The 26,587-nt window shown below is 46.4% G+C and overlaps 1 protein-coding gene across 2 annotated transcripts in view; it reads left to right on the top strand.

Moving 5' to 3' along the window:
• Positions 1–26,273, top strand: part of PM20D1 (peptidase M20 domain containing 1) — a 33,599-nt gene extending 7,326 nt beyond the window's left edge. The window contains exons 7-13 of one of the 2 annotated variants that reach the window (XM_079939572.1): positions 450–525; positions 898–959; positions 1,202–1,280; positions 3,285–3,356; positions 8,557–8,725; positions 10,847–10,946; positions 24,732–26,273. In XM_079939572.1, coding sequence (XP_079795698.1) covers positions 450–525; positions 898–959; positions 1,202–1,280; positions 3,285–3,356; positions 8,557–8,725; positions 10,847–10,946; positions 24,732–24,747 — 574 coding nt within the window. In that variant the 3' untranslated portion in view covers positions 24,748–26,273. Of the gene's footprint in view, positions 1–449; positions 526–897; positions 960–1,201; positions 1,281–3,284; positions 3,357–8,556; positions 8,726–10,846; positions 10,947–12,164; positions 13,227–24,731 lie in introns of those variants that run through there. The other variant, XM_079939571.1, reaches the window with a different exon arrangement.
• Positions 26,274–26,587: the final 314 nt, after the last annotated feature.

Here is a 26,587-nt window from a genome sequence, read left to right as displayed (position 1 = left end):
AGGCAAATAAAGGCTGCTGGCTGTGGGTCCGGGTCTATAACAGCAGAGCTTACCTCTGGCCGGTTTTCTTGCAGAGTAGGAAGAGGAATTATATTCATTCATTTAAATATTTAACTATCTACCATGTTCAAGACTTTGTGCCCAGTGATGGGCATACAGACAGTCCCTTTCCTCTAGGAACTCAACAGTTAGCGAAAGAGACTGACAATTTGGCTGCAGTGTGGTAGGTGCAATGAGACTGGGGGTGCCTACCTTGGGCTTGGTAGACAGGGACAGCCCCACTTGTGCTTTGAGATCTTGGAACGGTTGGATTGGTGGAGGTGATGGGGAGGTGAGTGGGAGGCCTCCTGGCCAGGCCTGTTGAAACATCCTATCTCTCTCCTTCTCTTCAGACTCTGCTGGTCTTAGACTGAGTTGAGTGAGTCTTGAGAGCTCCATTTCTCTTCCAGACTGGAGCAGACACCAATGCCAAACATGTTTGGAGGCGGGCCGTTCAAGATGGCATTGCAGCAGCTGGCAAACGAGGTATGAGAAGGAATCTCGCAGACCCCTTGTCAGCTGTGGAAGAGGAAGAAAGGGTGGCGGAGAAGTTGCCTTTCGAGTAATAAAGGAGCCCTACTGCTGACCAGTGCTCTGCCCATTCTCCCCTGTTCCCAGCCTGTGGCTGAGCCCAAGATGTGGGGATCCAGCTTGTTCTTTGGGGCTCTTGGTGCTCAGGCTGAGAACCTGAGATCTAACACCGGGCAGCCTGAGGGAGCTGGTTCCCACTCATCCTTGAGGCTACTGCCAAGTGCCCTCAAGGCAGATCCAAAGTAGGGAGAGACGCAGGCCCCAGAACAGTGAGCCTGTTATGCTGACCCCTCTGAAATCCTGCTGACCTGCTGCTTTCCCTTTCAGTTCCCCTTCCCGACCAACATAGTCCTGAGCAACCTGTGGCTATTTCAGCCCCTTGTAAGCAGGTAAAGTTTTATCTTTCTGTCCCTCATATCCCCCACCCCAAACCTACCCACTTCCCAGTCCCCTCTCTTTGGCTTAACTGGGCCTGACGAACCATCCCTCAGCCACCAGACACTACATCTAATTCGTACATAGGACATCCCTCCTTGTCTTAAAGACCTCCAAGGTTCAGGAAAGGGGGTAGTCCAACAACCCATTCTTTCTTTCCATTGTACAATGTCTTACCTTAGTCCTTCTGCTTTAGGTTGATGGAGAGGAATTACATAACCAATGCACTGGTCAGGACCACCACGGCACTCACCATGTTCAATGCAGGGGTCAAGGTAACACCACCTGGTTCCTCCCACACACCCCTCCATCCCTTGGCTTTATCTCCTGGCTTCTCCTTCCTTCTCTGGTTACAATTTGAATAGTAGGAAGGCCCAGTGCTGAACTGTCCTGTGTCATCAGATGGGTAAGCCTCAAGAGCAAGCGTTCTAAGCTGACGTCTACAAACTCCGTGAAATTGCTGGGCAAGTTTCATATATGTGCATTTCAGGGGCCCCCTCAGGTTCTCTGGGTCTGTACCCCTTCAAAAAAACAACCATTACGCTGGTGTGAAGAGGCATTATTTGGGAGTTAATTCTTGTGACCTATACTCATTCAACATGTAATATATTAATTTAGCATTTTGGTCACATAGGCTTAAAGATTCCCAACCTCCCTACCACCTTTGTATTATTCTTCCTCACATTTTGGAAGATTTATTCACCTCACAAATTAATGAATGATGAATATATTTTCCCCTAGTGTTACCCTGAATTGAATGAGAGAAACTCACCTGCCATTTAAAAAATCTATAACATTTGTGATATACATAACACTTAAAATACATACACTGTCATTCCCCAAAATACAGTAAATATTGGGTGGCCTTTGCAAACGTAAATTCTATGAGGTTTACTTTTTTTTTGGCCACGCAGCGAGGCTTGTGGGATCCTAGTTCCCCGACCAGGGATCAAACCCCGGGCCCTCAGCAGTGAGAGCGCAGAGTCCTAACCACTGGACCACCAGGAAACGCCCGAGGTTTACATTTTATAGAAATAAGTTTCAGGTGAACCACTACTTTGATAATTTTTTTTCCAAGAACTACTTTTCAGCAAATTGGTCTACTTCCAGTTGGACCAGCCACTAAGGGGCTTGTCTGTTTGAACTAGCCACGCTAGCTCGCCTGGGCTGAGGCCTTTCTGAAATCTGGAAAGGAGTTAGACCATTCCAATTTCTACCAGTACCACCAGCACACATTCAAGGAGCACCATTCACCTAGAATACAGTGTGGCCTTGTGGAGCCCTGGTACTGTGCAGCCCGGGTTGAGTGTAAGTGAATGGTGCCTCAGAATTCACTCCTGACGTAACTGTGTGTGTCAGCCAGGCCCGAGTGTGTCTGGCGTGTCAGCCAGGCCCGAGCTGGCTTCACCAGCTGCCTAGAGAGTTCACCAAAATAACAGTACTGTGTCCTTGCATTTGAATGGTGTTTTTATCTGTCCAGAATACTTTCACATTTGTTATTCCATTTGGTCCTCCTCACAGAGGATTATTGCCCCAATTGCCAATTGAAAGACAGAGACACAAAGAGGTTGTCATTATTCAAAATCACATGGCTAATTTATAACAGCCAGTTCTCCTGTCCCTAGCCTGGTGCTTTTTTTGCACGATACCAGTTCAAAGAAAGATAGGCAATTGGGGAATCTGTTCTCTCGCGGGCTCTGGGGAAAAATTCCCTCCATAGCTTAACTCTCTTCTCCAATTAGTCTTGGATTTTTCCTGGTCAAACAGAGAACAGAGTCAAATTTTGCAGCTGGATGTGGGAAATCACCATCACCGTCACCACCACCATTATCATGATCAACCCCCTGAGAGCCATGATGGGGCCTCAGATGCTCTGGGTGCCCTGTCCTGAGTAAGGACTAACGCTGACCGCTGCAGAAATGTCCTGGGTGCCCTGGGAAAGAGCACACGCAGAAGACTGCCTGTGACACTGCATGGGGCCAAAGCAGAGGTGTCCGTGCACTCCCAGAGAAAGCAGTCTTTCTCTGAGCATCTCTCTGTGACCCCCTCCAGGACCAAGAAGCATGAAAGTCTGGCCTGAAGCAGAGACACACCTCTAGCGTTGAACACATGTCAAGGGCCCAGAGAAGACAGGGGCTGACTGAAAAAATTAAGCCTTGGATTTTTCAATCAAATCAGCTTCCTCTCCCCTTGCAGGTGGTAGTTGGCACTTCCTGGGCAGGGGTCAGGTGTGGGGGGCTTGAAGTCGGCTCAGCCAGGATTTGTGGGTCTCTCTCTAGGTGAATGTCATCCCCCCTGTGGCCCAGGCCACCGTCAACTTCCGAATTCACCCTGCACAGACAGTCCAGGAGGTACGTACCATGTGTTCCTGACAACTGAGTCAGCATCAGTGAGATGTGTCTGTCGGGACTGCGGTGGAGCTGCAATCCCAGGGCTGGCCCAGGCTCTCATTTGTTCAATGATTTTTCAAAGGCTTCCTATGTGCCAGGTGCTGGGCTGGGATAGGAGATCTCTGGCTTGGGGGAACTTGGAGTCTGGGGATGGGAGATGAATGATAATAATAAGTGACAAATAGGAAATGATAACAATAGTAGCAAACACAGGCAGTGAACTTTCTGTGCTCTTGGCACTGTTCTCAGGTAGACATGTACTCATTTAATCCCTACAACCACTCTATGAAGTAGGAAATATATTATCCTCATTTAACAGGGAAAACAGAGGCACAGATAAACAGAGGAGGTAAATAACATGCCCAGGATTATACATCCAGCACTAGTTCCGGAGTCTGTGCTTTTAGCCACTACACTATACTTGGATTATAACAAATAGGGCTGAACAAATTACCACAGGACCAGTGCACAGAAGGGGGCTGATGCTACCTCTGAGGATCAAGAAAGTCTTTTGTGATCACTAGAAATTTGAACTGGGACTTAAAGACAAATAGGACTTTGCTAGAAGTAAGACATTCAGAATTCAAATAAAGTCTAAAGAGTTGGATAACTTGGGGGAGAAGTAATGGAAGATGAAAATGGAGTTGTAGTTTGGGGATCAAGGCCTTGTATGCCATGCCGAGGAGTTTGGGCTCTAATCTGTGGACAAAAGGGAACTTTCAGAGGTCTTCAAACAGGGCTGTGATAGACTCAGATTCTTTTTTAGGGAGACAGTGCTAGTGGTGATGCTGAGGAAGCCCTGGAGTAAGAAGAAACAGTTAAGCTGTTACAACATCTCAGGCAGTGGGTATAGAGGTTTGAACTAAGGCTGTGGTCATGGGGTGAAGAAGGTACCCACCAGAGGTGGGTGTGAGAGTTGGGTTCAGCAGGTCGCTGTGTGTAATGGATGTGGGGTGAGTGAAAGACAGGATGGCCCCACGGTTTTAAACCTGGGTAGTTGGCCAGGTGCTGATGCCTTTAACCAAGATTGGGAATTCAGGAAGAAGAGCAAGTTCACAGAGAAATAAAAGGGTTTAGAAATTTGAGAAGCTTCTAATATATTAATAGGCAAGTATAAATACCTCAGATCTAGAGAAAGAATGAACTAGAGATAGAGGCTGGAGTATTATTAATTGAAACCTCTACAGCCAATAAAATCCCGCGGGAAGGGTGTGTGAAGTCTGGAGAGAAGAGGGTTGCGGACAGCGCCTTGCAATGTTCTGCTATGAATATCAATTTTAAAATTATAAAAATGAATGTATAATTGCAAACCATGATGAGTGCTATGAGGAAAGGGGGCCGGGTGCTATCACAGAATATAACAAGGAACCAGACCTTGTCTGTGGGGTCAGGCAAGGCTTCCCTAAGGATGTGATATTTGAACTGAAAGCTAAAGGGTGAAAAGAAATACACAGAATGTTTGACATCTGTAGGAAAGGCTAGCTTATTTAAACATCAGGTTGAGCTAAAAAGAATTTCGAAGGTAAATCTGATCCTTCTGAAAAGGATCAAAAAAAGCAACCTAACAACTGTCAGATGAATAATATGTTCCAGGATTAAGCAAGGTAAGGGTCAGGTCATCGAGGGTCTGCCACATTTAGACTTCTGTGGTCCTTTCTCCCTGGGGCCTTCCCTACAGAGGATGTTGTGTGTCCTCACACAGGGCGGGAGGCACACCCCTCATTGCAGGGGTTGGGGGGATGAGTTGACAGCCAGCCCAGAGTCACCCAGCATTGGCAGGGATCTGGGACAGTGTAAGCCCTGGGCTCTGCTGCTTTTCATCCAGTGCCAACCTTTGTCCTCTCCCTGGGGACTCATGGGACCAGGAAATCACTGAATTCCCCTCACTGAGCTTCTTTCCACCAGTTTTTTTTCCATCCTCATTCCAACTCCATGCCCTTTCCACGGGCTGTTTTCCACCAGCTGGGGCTTTCATCTCCCCAGGTTCTGGCACTCTTCCCTCCTCTCCAGTCCCCTGCCACAGTGGCCTTCCTTCCCGGCCTATCTCGTGAAATCTCCGGAATCCTTAGGCCCATCCTGCTCAACTGCCCCAGGGAGGAATGCAAAGCCCCTGTCATCCCAAAAGCACGCAGCACCTCTTTGTCCTGGTCACTCCTCTCCCTCGTGCCCCATTCCATGCATCAGGGACACTCCCTGCTGGTCTGAGGGCCGAGGGTGCAGAGCCTTGCGCTGGATCCGATGGAAACGTAAATGGCTCCCAGAGCCCTCTTCCTCCATCTTTAGCTGGTCTCTCCCATGTCGTGGATGTAGATAGGTCTCCGGCACCCATCTGTGCGGAACAAGTGCCTTCAGAAATGTAACAGGCTTCCATGTAGAAAGGAAAGTTTGTTCTGCATGGGCCTCAGGGAGTAGAAATAAGGCCACTGGGAGATACTTCAGGGAGCCCCCACTTAAAGGAGAGTTTTGGAGTATGGCATCTTGGATGGTAATGAGCTTCTCAGAGGCTGGATGTCCACCTATCTAGAGTGTTTTACAGAAAATTCCTTTCTTCCTTCACTGATTCATTCACCAAGTGTTTATTGAGTGGCCACTATGGGCTAGACATTCTTCCAAGCACTTGGGAAAATGGCGAACAAGCCAAGATTCCCATTCTAAAGGGGCTTAGGTGCTAGTGGGTAGAGACAGCAGTAAGCAAGCGATCAAACTGAAACCCAAGAAGGAGCAAAGACCTGGGGGCAGCATTCAGGTAGCAAGAGCACAGGCCTCTAATCTCAACAGAGATGAAATCCTGCTGATGTGTCTTGTACTATTTTATCCTGTGGACTCTACAGAATATTTAAAAAATAAATAAAAAGAGGTGGGGGGGAGGTTAGATGCTACAGGAAGCCATATCTCAGTTCATTATTAGGAAGACATTCATAACAGGTTGTTCAAAGGTGGAATATATTAAAACACATGACGGTGAGCTTTCCACCCCTGGAAATATTCAAGGACAAGCTGATGACAGCCTGTCACAGACGATCTAATGAACAGCCTTTCAGTAGGATAGAAGCTGGTCTTGCTAACTCTAAAAGACCTTACCAATTTTAAGTACACATTGTCCTTGCCTTCAACGAATTTATCATTCACTTGAGAGGAAAATACAGCTTCGCATAAAATAGAAAAGAGCTCAGAGAAATGAGGGATCAATGTGCTCTACAGTGACCCTTGAGGTCCCTCTTACCATTGATGAGTCCCTTCTCTTAGTCCCATCCTTGTGCCTCTGATTATTGCCCAGGGTGGTCCCTCCATTCTAAACAGGCAAATAACAGCTACCATACATGGAGTGCCAGGAACCAGCCTAAGCACGTTACATATATTCCAGTAGTGGTAACAACCACCTTACCAGGTAGGTGCTACTATTATCCTCCTGTTAACAGACGAGCAAGCTGAGGCACAGAGGTTAAGCAGCTTGCCGAACATCACACAGCAGTAAGTGGCTGTCTGTGGCACAAAGTTCGGTGTTACTCCTCAGTTTTTGTACATGCCCCTCTCCATGCTCAGACTGCCTCTTGCCTCTTCTCCATCAGTTTCGTATCCTTCCTTCAAATTCTGGCTCAAAATTCATACCACAAAGGAATCCATCTTAAATGCACACCACGCTCTTGCTGGCTCTGCTCCACGCCACCTCAACCTGTAGGTACTTTGGAAGCAGTAAAGCAGCATCCCGGTGAAGTCAGACCACGTTCAGATACCCAGCCCAGCAATACCAACTGGATAAACCTTGGGCAAAAGCTCCTTAATGAGACAACTCCCATTGTTACTTTTATGGGTTCACATCTTTTAAAATGTGTGTATCCAACGTTCATTGCATGCCTTTTATGTTCTTCGTACTAGAAATACAAAAATGAGGTGTTTGGGTCAGGACCTATCCTAACAGCTGGTGGGAAACCTGGGCTCTTGTGCTCATTGAGGGTGGTCCAATCTGTGTGCCGTCTTCAATTTCTGGAGGCAGGAACCTTAAAGTGAGTTGGGACAGGGAGCAGCAGACACTTCTGGGGATGACTTCAGGAACCTTTCCAGTGGGTCAAGAATATATCCAGACTATATATTAATTCTTGTAGCAGAGTATTAGGGACATAAGTGCTAGAGTGAAAATAAGCTCTGACAAGTGAATTGGCTCCTACCCCTAATCCAACAGCAGGGAATTTGGTTTGCTTTAAATGGTGGTTTCGAAGCCAGAAGTAGGAACCCTCATTTTCTTCCCAGACTCAGCTCATAGCATGCTTCTAGGGGACACTGACCTAAAAGTGGTCTTCTTGAGATAATGCCCCCAAGCTGTGAGACAGACACTCCCCTTTCTAGGGCAGAGACAGTTCTAAAACAACTGCTGATCAGATGGGTTGAGACTACTGCTGGGACTTTCCCTGGGTGGCTGAGTGGGCTTGGGGGGCCACCCTAAGTCAGCTTCCTGGTCCATTCCCACATGGCTCCACGGGACCTGATCCTCAGGGTCTGGTCTACATCCTGCCTGGGACCAGGACTTTTGCTGAGTTCAGCTCTAGTTATTTCAGACTGAATTTTCTAGAAGCTTCCTCAGGTTCCTTCCTGAGGAAAGGAGGCACAGAGGGAAAACTTGAATACCAGTCCCCCAACTCCTGACTTCTTGTCTGTTGAGCTCATCTTCCTGGCTCCAGTGCAGTCGGTTTCAAAGAGGAAGCAGGGATGCCCAGAGAGAAGAAAGAAAGAAAGTATATGACCCTGTCACCATCCGTCAGAGACTCTCCCTGGCTGAAGTGAGGTCATCACATCTATCCCCCTGTCTCGAGATGGTTGAGATTTCCACTGTGCTGTCTCTTCTACATTTTCACCCAGCCCATGGTTCTCAACCCAAGGGAAAGGACCCAATTTCCTGATTTTCCAATCCCCCACCTGCCTCGTGGCTGTTAAGGCAACCTCCCAAACATTTAACCTAAATCTACCATGCTGTAGATTTCCAGGAAGACCAGCCCTTCTATCTCCTACAACCAGTCGGCTGAAATTGAGGTCCCAGTGCCAAAATGAGTCTCCTCTGTAAACTCCAGGGCTCTGCCTTGCTGGAGAGAAATCAAGACTGTTTAAATTCATACAGTACTTGGATAGCAGATTAATAAATCGAACTCCCTTTGTTTCCTCCCTCAAGGTCCTAAAACTAGCCAAGGACATTGTGGCTGATGACCGGATCCAGTTCCACGTGTTGAATGCCTTTGACCCCCTGCCTGTCAGCCCCTCTGATGATCAGGCCTTGGGCTACCAGCTGCTCCGCCAGACCATACAGTCTGTCTTCCCGGAAGTCAACATTGTTGCCCCAGGTAATGACTTCATCAGCTGTGGCTGGGGGGAGGGGGAGCTGGAACTGTATCCTGTCTAATATCCACTGCCCCACCCCCACCCCAGCTGTTCAGCCTGGAAACAGCTGGCTGCTTCCTCTCCTGATGGGACTGGAGCTGTATTTTCCCCTCTGAGTAGAAGTGAAAAAGCAAACAGGAAAGGATCAGAAACAATAAATTAGGTCAGCCAAGCCTGGGTCCTTGCTTAACCTAGGCCAGCCAGTCTGGCATGGAGGAGAGGATCGGCTCCGACTCCCCCTCCTCTGGAGGAGCCCCAGAGGGGGCCAGGTTCCCCATCTGGTTTTGATCCATTCTAGGATAGCAGTTCAGCAACAGAGCTCAAAATCCGCAGCCCAGAAACTCCTCCTGGCTGTACCATCTGAATTAACCTCCTTCACCTCTCCCAGTAGCAGCGCCGCTACACCCCTTTCCCAGTCTTCTGACGTACCTTCCAAGTCTATGCTGTATAGACGGTGGTTCTCAAATTTAACAGGAGAAGAGGATCACCTAGGGAATTTATTAAAATGCAGATTACCTGGACCCACTCCCAAGGATTCAGGTTAACCAGCTCTGGAGAGGACCCTGGAATCTGCCTTTTTAACAAATACTCCAGGGGATTCTGACACTGGAATGATGACTGACCACAGTTTGAGAATCTGTGGTCTGTGATGTGAGGAAGAGATGCTCTGATGTGAAGACCTGTGTTCACTTTCCTTTTATCTAGCTTTAATCATGGATTCTCTCATTTTCTAAGCTAATATTAATACTTAGGACCTGCCCCTGTGCTAGGCATGGGCCCTTAAAGAGATTACAGTGAAATTCTGCACCCATAAGCTCCTCGGGTGTGGGGAAAAAGAGCAGCCTTGTTTTTTAATCAACTTAAATCAGATCCACTCCTCAGAAATTCAACCTCAGACATTATTGAAGCCTCCAAGCACCACCACCACCACCTGAATCAGGCCCTTGGGGTCTTATGCGACAGCATAGCATCAGGATCCCTTAGTCTGTGGTCATCGGTCCTTGTGGTTGCCTCTGAGACATCCATTATCCTGGCCACAAGGTCACTTCAGGTTGCAGATTTCCTCGGATTCCCTGGCCTGTCCAGGGGGTGAGATCTTTGACTCTAGACCCAAGAACATACCCTGAATGTACCCTCTGAGATTTGCCACCTGCTTGGACTCCTGCCACAGAGCGGGGCCTGGGTCCCCACCACCTAGGAACCCTCGCTTGCACACTCCCAGATTCTCCTCTCTTGGCCCTCAAAGGCTCCCTATCTTACCCTCTCCTTTCTGGGGCACCTGCCATAATCCCATCAACAGAGTTGGGCTTTTACAGAATAAAGATAGGCAGGCATCAACTGGCAGAAATCCCCAAAGCCAGGAATTGTGAAGGGGCTGATTATCCATTTAAAACCAGGAGTGAAAAGTAGAACAAAACACAAATTACCATCGCAGATCATCCCACCACACTTTAACTGATGTTCCAGGGGGTCTTTCTTTAAAGAACACTCCTACTGGGGAATGGGGTGACCTGCTACCTTCAGGAGAGGGGGACACTAGAGAGTATCCTGGGACTTTCCAAACCTGAAGTTTGACTCTAGGAAGACAGAGTCATCCTTCAGAGGACAAGAATAATAGGAAATTATGTTCTACTTGAAGAAGATTGCATTTTATAGCAGTAAAATTCCCCCAGAGAGTGTTTATTTCTGACCTGGGTGATATACAAGAAAACTCAGGCAATAAGGAAGATGTACTTAGATTTCTGGATATCTAGATTTCTAGAGTAACCTGGCTATGGGTATGAAATGATGCTGTTGGCCTCCATGGTCATCACGGAGAGAGGGCACTTTGGACCATTCAAGGGATGTCTCATGAATGCCTTTGGGAAGATAGCCCATGTTCCTGGCTGAAGTGGTGTTTTAGAAAGGTTTTGAGAATGGGTAGCCTAAAGGACAAAAATTCATAGTCTCAGCCTTCCAAGGAAGGGCCAGACATCTTCTGTGGTGACACAGGGGTCCCAGTTTCCCAGGTAGCCCACCTGCCACCACTTCCCTGGCTTGGCTGCTCACATAAAGCCCCATTCCTCTTGATTCTTCCTTTCTAGGTACTTGTATTGGCAACACAGACAGCAGACACTATACGAACCTTACCACTGGCATCTACCGGTTCAACCCCATCTACCTGCAGCCTCAGAGCTTCAGCAGGTGAGTGAATGGAACAGGTTTGGACAGCTTGGTGGAGAGAGGAGATACATCTGACCTGTCCCTTTCCCACACCATTCTTCTGACAGTCCACAGAATGGGAGAAACCCAGGGTTTGCACAAACTAAAATAAAGATATTATGGAACCCAACTGGCCAATTTTCCTGAGCACCAGTCTTGCCACTCCCCAGAATGAGTGGGAATTGGTGACTGTTTTCAGGGATGGAGATAATCAGATGACCGGAGAGAACCTGGAAGAATTAGGACCCTTGAGCGCTAATCCCACCTCTTCCTCCCTTTGAGAGAGTGCTTCCCCTCTGGATCTCATTTTCTCCCCCAAGAGGGGGTACTCCAGAGTTCTCAATTTCCAGTCAGTGAAATGCAGACACATTTGAGGTCAAAGGTGGGCTTGTGCTTTGAATTCTCAAAAGAAAGCACAGTGTAGGAGTCTGAGACCTACGCACTAATTTCAACTACTGCATGTGAATTACTACTTTGTGGGTTCTTCAGCAAATTTTTAGTCCTGGGGTATGGGGGGATGATTGCCATTTACCTCTCTGCTCTTTACCATATCCAGCTCCGATTTCCTCATCATAAGTCAGTTACCAATAAAACAAAAATATCTCAATATGAGCTTAAGAACAGATTTCATGGGGGGGTGTTCATTTTTTAATGGGGGTAGGGGAAGGTAGCTATTCTTTATTTCCTTTCATCTTTGAGGTTACATGTGTGGTTATGTTGTGTTGTGTTGAGGCAGGTTGTGGGCATCGGATCTGGAGGTGAAGTTCTAGGTGAAGTAGAGAAGTCATAGGTACCCTGGGCAATTGCCCTCCCTATCCACTTGTGCCCCTAGTAATGTGGGGTGGGGGATGGCTGGCTTAGAGATAAGTCTAGCTGGAATTCTGGCCTTAGAATTAAAAGATAACTTTCCCTCAGAGGAGAAATTATCAAATGGATTCCAGAGCAGGAGATGATTTGCAGTCCCCAGGAGTTTATTATTATCTGCCCCCACTGTTCTTCGCCATGGACACGGATCCTGGAGAGATGACCAACATGTCATATGAAACCTCGCTTCCTACAAAGGGCTGCTCCCACCTTGCCCATTTCCTACCCCTGGACAGTCAAAGGCCAATGGCTTCAGGGGATGTAGGGTGGGGAGTGCTCTGTAATAACACTTGTACTAGAGCAATGGACTCTCCCGCCCAAATCTCTTTCCCTCAGCATCCACGGAATCAATGAGAAAATCTCAGTCCAAGCCTACGAGACCCAGGTGAAGTTCATCTTCGAGTTCCTCCAGAATGCTGACGCAGACCCAAGGCCAGTTCCTCACCTGCACGAACTGTGAGGTCGGGGAGCCAGCTGGATCAGGGATGGCTGATGCTGGGCCAGGACTAACCCAAGGGGGAAGCCAGTGTTGATGAAACTTTGGGTCAAAGTCACATTATACTGACCTCACCCACCTGCCTTGCTCACTCCTAAACTCACTCAACACTCAAGAACAAGGCCAGGGAGAAGGGGAAGGCCAGCAGGAGCCCGGCTTCTCCCTTCCTCCCGGCAACTCCATCCCTCAGCCAACCGGCATTTACTGCCTTCTTGTCACTACCTTAGAAGGTATCTGGCCTGTCTGTCTCACGCTGGTGATTTAACTGCTCCTTGTTAAGTCCTGACTGAACAAATGCAGATTTGAAAAATATCAACCAGATTTGACCTTCTACAAGTGTTTAATTTAGGGCACGCTTGTTGGGCTGCCTTTTCCATGGCCTATATATTTCTTCTTGCTGTAATTTCCTTTCCTCCCCCAGCCCCCGCCCCGTCATCTTGGATTGTTTAGCTGGCTCTTCATCTCTCCTCTCCTGCCCCTGCATCCCTCCCCTTATCCTCCCTTTTATTCTACCCCTGGAGGAAGACTTAGTCAAACTATGATACTCCCATAATTGCCATAACAATTGGTCAAATAAAATGGTCTATGCTGCATCAGCTGGGGGGTAAAACAGAGGCAGGGGGCTTTGGAGGAACCCCAGACCTCCTGGTTCTGGAGGCTGGAGCCTGGAGAAGAAAGCCTCTGTCCTCGGGCTCCTCCAAAGGGCTCCCTGGGCTTTGCTCCCTCCCCTGCCCTGTTCCTGCCACCTGCTGCTGCTGTCCCACCCCAGGAGGCACTAATCTGTGGAAACATTTCCCTTGCACATCCCACGGGCTGAGCTCCCAGGAGAAGGGCAGCCTCTCTCTGGAGCCCAGGACCAGCAGGACGCTGGCATCATGTCCTAATTCAGACTTATCAAAGAGAAGTGGAGGACATGGGGTGGGGGGGCTGCCTGGAGGGGCTCTGCTCTGGCTGGTGGGGCAGGGGGAGGGGCGAGCTGCCCTCCATTAGGGGACTGCAGAGCTCCTGTCTTTTTTCTCTGGAATCTAAGCCTGAGCGTATTGGAATCTGCTCAGTAGCTGTCAGGTGGGGAGCATTGAAAGGCAGCATTTCTTGGCTCAAGGCTGGGAGCTGTGCTTTGTGGATCACAAGGGAGTCAAGGTCATGGAGGGAGACACAGAGGGAGCTGAGACCTGAAAGACTCCCTCTTTTTTTCTTCTCCAGACAAGGATCTTCCATGCCTTCCTGGGGTTTGATGGCAGTGGGCTCCTTTTCCCTCCTCACAATGCCCGGCCCCTCCTGCCTGCCTGTGGATGTGAGCTGTTCTTAGGAGCTGGGGCCTAATGGAAAGTGTTAGAAACACAGTGCAGGAATTATTTGAGGTTTTCTGCTACTCCCCCTAAGATTCACATTCCTTCCCTCGCCCTCCCTTTTCTGGCCAATTCAGTACTCATTCAGCCTTTGTTAGAGGGTAAGCTGAAGAACAAAAAGGATTCTTCACATTTGGGCAGAGCTGTACAAAGTGCTTTCACAACACCTTATCTCATCGGAGCCACATAAGAACCCCCGTGAAGAAGGCATCATTTTTCTTACAGAGGAGGAGTTGGTTCTCAGAGAAGTTACGCATCTAGCTGGAGGCAGTTTCAAACCCATGTCACCTGGCCCCAAGCTCATTGTTATCCCATGATCCTTTGTGACTGATGAAATCTACTTCCCACTGATTATCTTATTTAATACTGACAATCACTCCAAAGGGGTTACTGCCCCTGTTTTTAACAGATGAGGCAACTGAGGCTCAGAGGTTAAGTAATTTGTCATGCAGGTGTTAGGGGCAGAGTCTGTCTGCATCCAAAGCCTGTGCTAATAGTACTGAAGAGGAAACTGAGGCTCGGAGAAGTCATTTGCCCAGATTACACAGTTCTTAAGGGGCAGCCTTAGAATTCAAATGCAGCTCAAAAATCCCCAAGTCCAGTGCTTTTTCAGTCACACCACACTGCCTGCCCCAAGAACCTGTGGTGTCTGGCTCATTCATTCTGACCCAGGGAGATCTCAAGGACAAAGACTGTTCTACTGTTGGATTTGGTTCTTAGCTCAAGCTCTCTGTTCCCCTGGCTGACCTCTCCCTAGTCACATCTCTCCGTCCGTCTGGCAGCATTCCTTACACACCCACCCCCTGCTTCTGGGTTCAGCTCTTCCCCCTTCTTGAGTTTGGGGACAGCCAGGTCTCTAATGATCTGTGGGATAACTGGGAGAAGAGTGAGCAGGGAACGCTGTCCCTGTCTGGTCTCACCACTCTCTTCAAGCATCAGAAACAATAGTGTTCTGAGCCCCCGGAGTGGGAAGGAAAGCCTTGAGAGGGAGCTGCTCCAAATCCTGTCTCTGAGAACACAGAAATTCCAGCCCTCTGTCCCCTGAAGTTTTCTGGAAAGAGCAGCTGAAAGTGCTGGCCAGAACAACGTGAGCCCTAAGATTCTGGGCAGGATGGGCCAATGAACCTGGGACTTTCCTCCACCCCTACCTTCATCCATCTGCCACTCCCCAAGTCCACCTTGAAAGAGCTTCAGCAGATAATCACAAGTGCACAGCACACCCCCATCAAGGAATTAGCTCAAGCTTCTCACTCATACCTCCCTAAGGTTGGAAGGAAGACAAAATATTCATAAGCAAAGAGAGTGGGAAAGGAAAGGAGTAAATTTTGGCTGAAGTCCCTTGATTTTGAGCCTGAGTTGCTGAAAACTTGGCCATTCTAGACCCAGTATTCTTTTCTTCCAGAGGAAATAAGAGAGACAAAGTTCCTACTGAAGAGTTGGACACTTCATTAATTTTTTCAAATTTTAAACCTAATTAAATATTTTAATAACAATGAAACTATTTGCAATTTTTGTGTTCAGTGTCCATGAGGCTATCAATAAAAAGGATAAGTATCATTTCATATATGTGACATCTAGACCTACAAATGTAAGAATGCTATAAATTACTTAATGCTACAAAATGTTCCTCAACCACCATGTGCAATGTTGCAGATATTACACTAATTCATGAGTTCCTACAAAACCAGAAATTGGGACTCAAAGAGGAGCAAGATAATGGTCGCTCAGCACTCCTGGGAAATAACATGTCGCGCAGGAACCTATTACCATCATGCTATCCAAGAGGAAGGACTTGACAAGTCAATTTTCTTTTCCCTTAGCTAAGCACTTTGACAGCTGAATTCCTCCCTGCACTCCAAAGCTAGTCTGTCTCCAAAGTTCACAGTGACACAACACACAAACCTTCAGGGCATTTCAGATGTAATTTTTTTTTCTTTCTGAAGACACAGGGCAATTTATGTAGAAAAGCGTTTCTCTGGGGCCTGAACTATGTTAGTCTTAGAAATATGTGTTTAGGGTGACAGGTGCTCTGTGCCAGCACTGAGTGCTGAATCCCAAGTGACAGAAACACCTCTAGGTTTTTAATAGATTTAGTTCTTTTGTGGCTGTAATCTATGGTACCTTCTAAAGCATGAAGCCCAGGGCAAGGAGCTCTCTTGCCCAGGTCTAAGAGATAAGGTCTTATTTTATATACCCGATGGTGCCCAGTCGGAGGAATCAGGAAGGCCTCTGTGGTAAGGAGGTCATGAATAAGCTAAGACTTCAAGATTGAATAAGAGTTAACAAGGCAAAGAATTGGGGAGAATGGGGTGGGGTGCGGTGGAAGATGTGCCAGACATAATAGAGTGTGCAAATGAGAGCCTGCTGCCTTCAGGAAACTGAAAGGAGGCCTGTTTGGGCCTTGTAAGTCAGGATAGGAATTCTGGAACTTGACTTAGGGACAATGGGAAAGGGAAGAATAGTTAAGAGGTTATTTTTCCTTCCTTCCATCTTTCCATCCTTCTTTTCTTCCTTTTATTCCTTCTTTCTGACACTTACACAGTGATTACTCTATTCCAGGCACTGTTCTAAATAATTATATCTATGTATATCTATATCTAGATATAGATAGATTTGTGTGTGTATAATCATTTAATACTAATAATTACCCTAGGAAGTAGGCTGTTGCAATGTAACAGTTGAAAAATCGAGTCAGTGGATTGGAGAAAGGTAGGTGTATTAAAAAGTTATTTAGGTTAGTCATTAGGGAAATGCAAATCGAAACCACAAGAGATACCCCTTCACATCTACTAGGTTAGCCATAATTAAAAAAGAGGAAAACAACAAGTGTTGGTGAGGGTGTGGGGCAATTGGAACCCTGGTGCCTTTGCTGGCAGGAATGCAAAATGGTGCCGCTGCTGTGGAAAACTGTTTATTGTTTCCTCCAAAAGTTAAACATAGAATTACCATATCACCCAGCAATTCCACTCCTAAGCATATACTCAAAAGAACTGAAAACATGTATTCAAACAAAAGTTTGTACTCCTAGCAGTACTATTCACAATAGCCAAAAGGTGGAAACAAACCAAATGTCCATCAACAGGTGAATGGATAAACAAAATACATTGTATCCATACTGTGTACTATTAAGTCGCCATGAAAAGCAATGACACATGCTTCAACATGGATGAACCTTGAACTCATTATGTTGAGAGAAAGAAGCCAGACACAAAAGGTCACATATTACGTGGTTCCACTTTTACGAAACATCCAAAATAGGAAATCCATAGAGACAGAAATCAGGCTAGTGATTGCCAGGAGCTAGGGGGAGGGGGGAAGGGGGAGTGATTAATGATTAAGTGGTTTCCTTTTGGTGTAATGAAAATGTAACTAAATAGAGGTAATAGTTGCACAATATTGTAAACGTACTAAATGCTAACTGGATCGTATTTTTTTAAATTGAAGTATACTGATTTAAAATGTTTCACGTGTACAGAATAGTGTACACGTGAAACATTTTTCTTTCATTTTAGGTTATTCTATTTTTTTTCAGATTCTTTTCCATTATAGGTTATTACAAGATATTGAATATAGTTCCCTCTGCTATACTCGTTGTTTATTTATTTTATATATAGTAGTGTGTATCTTTTAAACCCAAATTCCTAATTTATCTCCCCCCCTTCCCCTTTGGTAATCCTAAGTTTGTTTTCTATGTTGGTGAATTATATGCTTTTATTTTATTTATTGAAGTATAGTTGATTTACAAAGTTGTGTTAATTTCTGCAGTACAACAAAGTGATTCAGTTATATATACATTCTTTTTTTAAATATTATTTTCCATTATGGTTTATCATAGGATACTGAATATAGTTCTCTGTGCTTTATAGTAGGACCTTGCTGTTTATCCATTAGCAAGTGAATTGTATGCTTTTAAATGGTTGATTTTATGTTATGTGAATTTTACCTCAATTAAAAAAAAAAAATCAATCCAACAAAAAGTCTTTAGGAGGTGGAGCCAATGGATGGCACTTGGTGATTGATGGATGGTAGGGAGATGGAGAAATAGAGGAAGGAGTCAAGAATGACTCCCAGCCAGCTGACTTGAGCAAATAGGAGAGTGATTACATTTACTGAGAAGGGGAAGACTGAAGAAGGAGTAGATATCTAGGAGATGATGAGCTCCATTTCAGATATGACAAGTGGGAAGTGTTGAGGCACCCAAGTCCGGAGCTAAGAAGAAAAGTCTAAGACAAAGATATTTGGGAGTCATCAACATAGCAACATAAATTAACACTACAAGAATAAATGAGACTCAATATCTAAGGGTCTGATCAAGGAAGAAGAACCAAATTTGTAAATTTAAATTAGCATGTTAAAAGACACGTCTGATAAGGGACTGTTATCCAAAACATACAAAGAACTCTTAAAACTGAACAATAAGAACCCAAACAACCCAATTAAAAAATGGGGCTTCCCTGGTGGCGCAGTGGTTGAGAGTCCGCCTGCCGATGCAGGGGACACGGGTTCGTGCCCCGGTCCGGGAAGATCCCACATGCCGCGGAGCGGCTGGGCCCGTGAGCCATGGCCGCTGAGCCTGTGCGTCTGGAGCCTGTGCTCCGCAACGGAGAGGCCACAGCAGTGAGAGGCCCGCGTACCACAAAAAAAAAAAAAAAAAATGGGCCAAAGACCTTAACAGACACCTCACCAAAGATCCACAGATGGCAAATAAGCAGGTGAAAAGATGCTCCACATCATATGTCATCAGGGAAATACAAATTGAAACAGTGAGGCACCACTAGACACCTGTTATAATTGTAGGCCAAAATCCAGAACACTGATGACATCAAATGGTATTGGGGATGTGAAGCAACAGAACTCTCTTCCATTGCTGGTGGAAATACAAAATAGTAGTCACTTTGGAAGACAGTTTGTCAGCTTCTCACGAAACTAAACAAACTCTTACCACGTGACCCAACAATCGTGTTCCTTGATATTTACCCAAAGGCGTTGGAAAATTATATCTACACAAAAACCTGCACATGTATGTTGACAACAGCTTCATTCATAATTACCAAAACTTGGAAGCAACCAAGATATCTTTCAGTAGATGAATGGATAAATAACTGTGGTACATCCAGCCAATGGTATATTATTTAGTGCTAAAAAGAAATGAATAGGCAGAGCACAGAGGATTTTTAGGGCAGTGAAAATACTCTGTATGATAGTATAGTGAGAGAGATATATCATTATACATTTGTCCAAACCCGTAGGATGTACAACACCAAGAGTGAACCCTAAGGTAAACTATGGACTTTGGGCGATTATGATGTCGGCGTTCGTTCATCCTTGGTGAAAAATGTACCACACTAATGAGTGGTGTTGATTAACGGGGCAGGTTATGCACATGTGGGGACAAGGGGTATATGGAAAATCTCTGTATCATTCTCTCAACTTTATTGTAAACTTAAAACTGCTCTTAAAAAATAATCTTTGGGCTTCCCTGGTGGCGCAGTGGTTGAGAATCTGCCTGCTAATGCAGGGGACATGGGTTCGAGCCCTGGTATGGGAGGATCCCATATGCCGCGGAGCAACTAGGCCCGTGAGCCACAACTACTGAGCCTGCACATCTGGAGCCTATGCTCCGCAACAAGAGAGGCCGCGATAGTGAGAGGCCCACGCACCGCGATGAACAGTGGCCCCCGCTTGCTGCAACTAGAGAAAGCCCTCGCACAGAAACAAAGACCCAACACAGCAAAAATAAATTAATTAATTAATAAACTCCTACCCCCAACATCTAAAAATAAATAAATAATCTTTAGGGAATTCCCTGGTGGTCCAGTGGTTAGGACTCGGTGCTTTCACTGCCATGGGCCCAGGTTGGATCCTAGGTCAGGGAACTAAGATCCCATAAGCCACGTGGTGTGGCCAAAAAGAAAATAGTCTTTAAAATAGTAGACGGTGTCAGCAAAGGCATTAAAAATTAATATAAATTTTAAAACATAAAGCCTCTATGTTCAAGGACTTTGTAGCCTAGTTGGGAAAACAAACCCAACACATCAAACAATACGTCTTAAGTTGTGTAACTTAATCATCGAAGACTATATTTCATCTTTCACCCTCCACTTCTCTACATGCGTGCAGCCACACGTTGAAAACTCTGCTGTTCCTGGAAATGCCACAGTCTCCCTTGCTTACCTGCCATGTCACTCAGTTTCCTCTAAATAGAATGCTTTTCTCCTCTGTTTTCAATTCTTCTGGGCATATACTTAGCAGTGGAATTGCTGGGTGATATGGTAATTCTGCGTTAAGCTTTTTGAGGAAATATTGAACTATGTCCACAGCAGCTGCCCCATTTTACATTCCCACCAGCAAACGGACAAGGGTTCCAATTTCTCCACATCCTCACCAACACTTGTTATATTTTCTGGGTTTTGCTCCTCTTTTTTTAATGAGCAACCTAGTGACTGTGAAGTGGTATCCCTTGTGGGTTTTTTGTTTGTTTTTAATTTATTTATTTGGCTGCGTTGGGTCTTCGTTGCTGTGCATGGGCTTTCTCTAGTTACGGCAAGCGAGGGCTACTCTTCGTTGTGGTGCGCGGGCTTCTCATTGCGGTGGCTTCTCTTGTTGCAAAGCACCGGCTCTAGGCACGCAGGCTCAGTAGTTGTGGCACATGGCCTTAGCTGCTTCGCGGCATGTGGGATCTTACCAGACCAGGACTCGAACCCATGTCCCCTGCATTGGCAGGCAGATTCTTAACCACTGTGCCACCAGGGAAGCCCTCCCTTGTGGTTTTGATTTGCATTTCCCTAGTCACTAACCTAAATAACTTTTGAATACACCTACTTTTCTCCAATCCACAGACTTGGTTTTGAGCTGTTACGTTGAAACAGCCTACTTCACAGAGTAATTATTAGGATTAAATGAGTCAATATGTAAATCCACACAGGAAGATTCAACTGAAGCATCTCCATGTCTTTGAAGACTTCCAGAGCCTTCCAAGTGTTCAGTGTTTCCTCCTATGACAAAGGCATATTGTTCTAATATGTAGCCTTGATTGAGAACCACAGGGTTGGGGCACTGTTCCCCAAACTGGTCAGATCATGGGAGTCATCTTGTGCACTAATTAAAAGGGTGGATTTCCTGGCCTGGCACCAGATCTTTGGAAACAGAATTTCCAGGAGAGAAGCCTGGAAATCTATATTTTAAAAGAAGTGCCCACAGGAGATTCCTATGACCAAGCCTGTTTAGGAAACCCTGGGCTAGCAGACAATCAAAGGGCAGTAAACGCAGAGGGCATTTTGAAACTAGATAATCTGGTTTGCAAAATATGATCTTCTTGCATCCTGTCTCTGGAAAGATCAAGCTTACTCATCTTTGGCCGATAACTTACTACAGGAGTGCTGCCCCCCAGACTATCTCCCCACCCACGTCCATGCGACAGAGATGGTCCATCTTTAACACTTTGCAGTTAGGAGTGCCCTCACACTCTGTGAAGTCTAGACCTCAGTGTGAGTCCCAGAGAGAGCCTGAGCTGCCCCTTCCAGGTACCTAATTCTTATTTGTGGCTCTTCCTCTTTGGTGAAATCATACTAGTCCTTACCGTGTGTGGGAAATGTTCCAAATGCTACGGTATCACTAATATTCACAGCATCTCTAAGAAAGAGAGTAGTGTCTCCATTTTTTAGATAATGGCTCAGAGACATAAAGGAGTTTGCTCAAGGTCACATACCTAATATGTGACTGAGCATGGATTCAAACCCATGTGATTGCAAAGCTGTGGCACATTCCACTCTGCAACTCTGCCTCTCTCACAGATTACTTCATCTCCCCAGTTATAGCTCACCAGACTATTTTGCTTGCTGTTAACTCTTCCCAGTTATACCCAGTAATTTCAGAACTGCAGTTCCAAAATACCGGGAACCATCCAGCCTAAAGGAATCCAGGGAGAGTACCCAGGGGGCTTTGGGAAAGGAGAGCTCAGTTAGAAGAAAAGGGGATGGTGAGAGCAACTAGCTTTGAGCACAGATGGCCACACTTCCCCATCCACCCCCATCACTACATCCTCCTAGAACTGAATAAAGCCGGAAGGGGATATCACCTTAGCTCAGGGCAGCAGGAAAGAAGTTGACCTCTGGGAGGGAGATAGCTGGGGAGGGGTTATAGCAAAGGGAAAAATGGGAGGGGGCATCCCTTCCCCAGCAGAAACAAAAGACAGAAAACTTTCCAGCCATGTCAGGCTAGTCTTGTGACTATACCATGCTAGTTAGGGGATCCAGGATTTACAGGGCTCCGGAATTTTGTAACGTTTCAGGATGAGCATCCAGGTAGTTCGTGGAGAAGCCACTGGTAGATAGCGGCTGTTCCTGAAAGAAGGCCAAGGGACCTGGAGGACCTCAGGATGGAAGCTAAATGAACCATATATTAGAAAAGTGCCAAGCAAGACTGAAGAGGGCCGCCCACGGAGGTACTTCCCTCCCAGGCTCCTCCACTGGCCCCTGGCCAGTGATCAACACCTCCTCCTTCCCCCGAATCCTCCACCCCCGCCAACAATCTCATACTCTAAGCGAAGCGCTGTGCCTGCTATAGAGGCGCCATTTCATGACACTTCATCAACCCGTCTCCGGCTAAACTGCTAAGTCCCCACGCTTATCCTATATAGAAAATTCTGGAGCAGCTTCTAGCCTCATTGTCTTCTGGAGGGAGGGGATGCTGTGAGGTTTTTGCAGTGTTGCAAGGGAGCAATTTCTCTTCTGTAGTCATGGGAGTTGGTCAGACTTCTGACCTGACCTGGTATCAGCTATAGCTGAAGGAGAGGAAGGAGAGGACAGTGGAGAGAAAGATGGTGACAGAACACTGTGAGAGAACACAACAGGCCTGGGGAAAGACTTCCTGGAGATGAAGGGGCTGGCAGTGACTCAGTGGTCTTTCATCTTCACGATGGATATTATAGGCCATAACGAAGTTAAAGCCAGTTCTGAAGAAGAAAGTTCCTTATTGGGGAGGTAGGAATGAGACGCCACAACCAGTCTCAAGGCATCTCCTTTGGAAAGGAAAAGTGTAGAAGAGCTCTCTCAACTAACAAGCTTTAAGAGTAAGCAGGAGGAAAGCAATTATACCCCAATAGAGATATCTACAAAAAAGAGTAAGCAGGAGGGAATTCCCTGGCAGTCCAGTAGTTAGGACTCAGTGCTTTCACTGCCGGGGGCCCCAGTTCAATCCCTAGTGGGGGAACTAAGATCCTGCATGCAGAGCAGCTCGGCCAAAAGAAAAACAAGAGTAAGCAGGAGTAGCGCCTGCATGACCTTGGAGGCTTTTGCCATACAAAGGTCCACTGTGATGCTCAGAGACCCTTACTGTCTCTCTTTGACACCACCGCCCCCTCCACCTCCGAGTCTCTCCTTCTGAAGTATCTGGCTGGCTTGCTCCCTGCTTGTAGTTCCTGTCTTTTCAACTGCGCCCTCTGCTCCCTACATCCCTGCTTCTCTCTTCACAGACTGTAGCTGTTTCTGCTTTTTTCAGTAGGGAAGGGCTGGGTGTCTTCCCCTTCCCAAGGTCACAGCTGGCTGGGCTGGAAGGAAATCTGCTCCCTCTATCCCCTTTCAGTGTTTGGCCCTAGGAATCAGCGCAACACAGGGCAGACTACCTGAATGAGTCTCATCCATCATTCATTCCACATATTTATTTAGTACCTACTAAGTGCTGGGAGCTGGGAGTACACTAGTGATCAAAATATAGTCTTGTCCCAGTGGCCCTGAGGCTTTGGAAGACCCCAAAACTGGGGCCTTCTGTATTTATATACTCATAGAAATATCTGCAGTACCCGTAACCAACAAAGAACTCATATCTGAAATGTATAAAGAAATCCTATAGGGCTTCCCTGGTGGAGCAGTGGTTAAGAATCCGCCTGCCAATGTAGGGGACATGGGTTCGAGCCCTGGTCCGAGAAGATCCCACATGCCGCGGAGCTACTAAGCCCATGTGCCACAGCTACTGAGCCTGTGCTCTAGAGCCCCTGAGCCACAACTACTGAAGCCCATGCGCCTAGAGCCCATGCTCCGCAACAAGAGAAGCCACCGCAATGAGAAGCCCACACACCGCAACGAAGAGTAGCCCTCGCTCGCCGCAACTAGAGAAAGCCTGCGCACAGCAACGAAGACCCAACACAGCCAAAAATCAATAAATAAAATAAATTAATTTTTTTTAATCCTACAAAGCAATAAGACAGAAAGCCTAATAGAAAGTGCACAAAGAAATGGACAAAGTACTTGAACAGATATCCAAATAGTAAATAAATATATGAAAAGGTGCTTAATCTCACTGGTTACCAAGGAAATGCAAACCTGAACCACCATGAGATACCACCCACCAGAATGGCTAACATTTTTAAATCTTTATAGATCGACAGTACAAAGCGTTGATGATGATGTGGAGCAACTGGAATTCTAAGACGCTGCCAGCAGGAGTGTAAACTAACATGAGCACTCTGGAAAATGATTTAGTAGCATTTATTGACACTAAACATATAAACATAGCCTATGACCCAGTAAGTCTGTTCCTAGGTATATATCCAACAGAAATAGAAACATAAGTGTATCAAAGGACAGAAACAAAACGGTTATGGCAGCATTATTGATAACAATCCCAAACTGAGAACGACCCAAATGTCCACCAGAATAATAGAAAAATAAATTGTGGTATATGCATTTAATGGTGACGAAATAAAATTCATATTTTATTCCAAGACAGGAAAAATTTAAACAAAAAAGTTTTCTCTCCCATTTGGGCCTCCTCCTTCCCCTTTAGTGTGTATCGTGCGTCTGTATTAACCAGACCTCCTTAGGCGATAACATTCCTTCTCAATCTTGTAAGGGGTCATGATGACCCACTGCTTTATACTGCAGATCTGGATTGCGTAAACTGTCAATATGTCATTTGGTGTATAAACCTTTGTCTCAAAAACGTATATAACTGTGCTTTGACCTTTAATGGGCAGAACAGTCCTCAGAGGTTTCTGAAAAACTGTCTCCTGAGTTATAATCCTCAGGTTGCCTCAAATAAAATTTTCTATTTGTTTCTTAGATTGACTATTGATTAATTTTTTCATCAACATCTGCAATGGCATACCATAGAGCAATGAAAATAAATGAGCTACTGCTACCACAACAATATGCATGAATTTCACAAACATACTGAGTGAGAGAAGCCAGACACAAAATAGTACCAACTGAGGGACTTCCCTGGTGGCGCAGTGGTTAAGAATCCGCCTGCCAATGCAGGAGACACGGGTTCGAGCCGTGGTCCGGGAAGATCCCACATCCCACATGCGGAGCAACCAAGCCCGTGTGCCACAACTACTGAGCCTGTGCTCTAGAGCCTGTGAGCCACAACTACTGAGCCCGAATGCCACAACTACTGAGCCCGCATGCCACAACTACTGAAGCTCGTGCACCTAGAGCCCGTGCTCCGCAACAAGAGAAGCCACCACAATGAGAAGCCCGTGCACCGCAATGAAGAGCAGCCCCCGCTCACCGCAACTAGAGAAAGCCCATGTGCAGCAACGAAGACCCAACGCAGCCAAAAATAATTAATTAATTTAAAAAATAGTACCAACTGAATGGTTTCATTTATATAAAGTTCAAAAGCGGATACAACTAACATATGGGATTAGATAGAGGTTAATTTGGGAAGGAAGGTGGCATAGTGACTGCGAGGAGACATGCGGAGGGCTTTGGGGGTGCTGGTAATGGTCGAATTCCTGATCTGGGTGGCCATTATACAGGTATGTTCACTGTGTCGTAATTTGTTGACCTGCACACTTAGGATTTGTGCACTTTCCCATAGGTCTGGTATACTTCAATTAAAAAAAAAAACTCACAGGAAAGGGGGAACTGTTAAAGGGGGATAAAAAAAATAGGAGGTGGGAAGGGAATAGAAGGCATATCAAGATTTTACATACAGGTGGATTAGCTGCGGCAAGATGAAAAGGGAGCAGGGAAGACTGTTGAATGGAGCAGGAACTGTTTCCAGCCCCTGACTGAAAAGTCTCCAGATACATCAACCTTTATTCCCCACCCATCCCTACACCACCTATTGAAAAACTGATCCTTTGGAAGAAACCCAATGTTTCCTAGTCTAGCAGTTACTTCTGTCTCCAGGCGGAGAGACTCAGTGTTTGTAGCCAAAATTAGAACCCCAGTTTTGACACTGACATTTTCTCTACTAGGTGCTGTGAGACTTCAGGCCCTTGATGCAAATTCCCAGCAGCTAAACTGGAATAATCCTGAGGACTAGAGTGGGAGGTGAGGAGCTAGGTTGTACACGTTTGCCATCCTTGCCCAAGGGAATCACCTGCCTCTGTTGCTGTGTGTGCTGGGGGGTGCGTGTACTTCGGAAAGAGGAAAGCGCAGCCAAAAGCTTCATACCCAGCACTGTGTTCTCTCCCCAGGCACTCCTCTACTCCAAAACCCATCCAGGGGTCTAGAGTCATGCTCGAATGCACCCCTTAGCCACTTTCCGGGAGGAAAATGACAGGAAGGAACCACTGGTCACAGGTTCCACTGACAAGAGGGGAAAACCTGGGGGTGGCGGTTCCTTTATGGGGGAGGCGGTTCCTTTATGGGGGAGGTCACACCCCCTGCACGAAAACATCCCCAAAAGAACCTGTACTGAAATTGCGTTAGAGAGGTAGAGATACCCCAGGGAGGAAGTGGCAAACGGCGAAATGGGAACACCCCTCTTTGATCCCATAAGGTGCGTCAGGGAAAGTTGGACTTCGTTTAGGCAGGGACGGAGACATCTCTTCCCATGCTGCCACCAGGATCAGTGGGTCAGAGGAAGCCAGGCTCCCCCCCGCCCCTACCTCAGTTGCTGCGTGTGGGACCACAGCGGTGAGTCTGACCTCTCTTCCCGCCCCTTTCAAGGCTGGGACTTTATTA

This window comes from Stenella coeruleoalba, assembly GCF_951394435.1.
Source record: "Stenella coeruleoalba genome assembly, chromosome: 1".
Classification (NCBI taxonomy): Eukaryota; Metazoa; Chordata; class Mammalia; order Artiodactyla; family Delphinidae; genus Stenella; species Stenella coeruleoalba.
The sequence above is the reverse complement of the archived record's forward strand: the minus strand, read 5'-3'. Positions and strand labels throughout refer to the sequence as shown.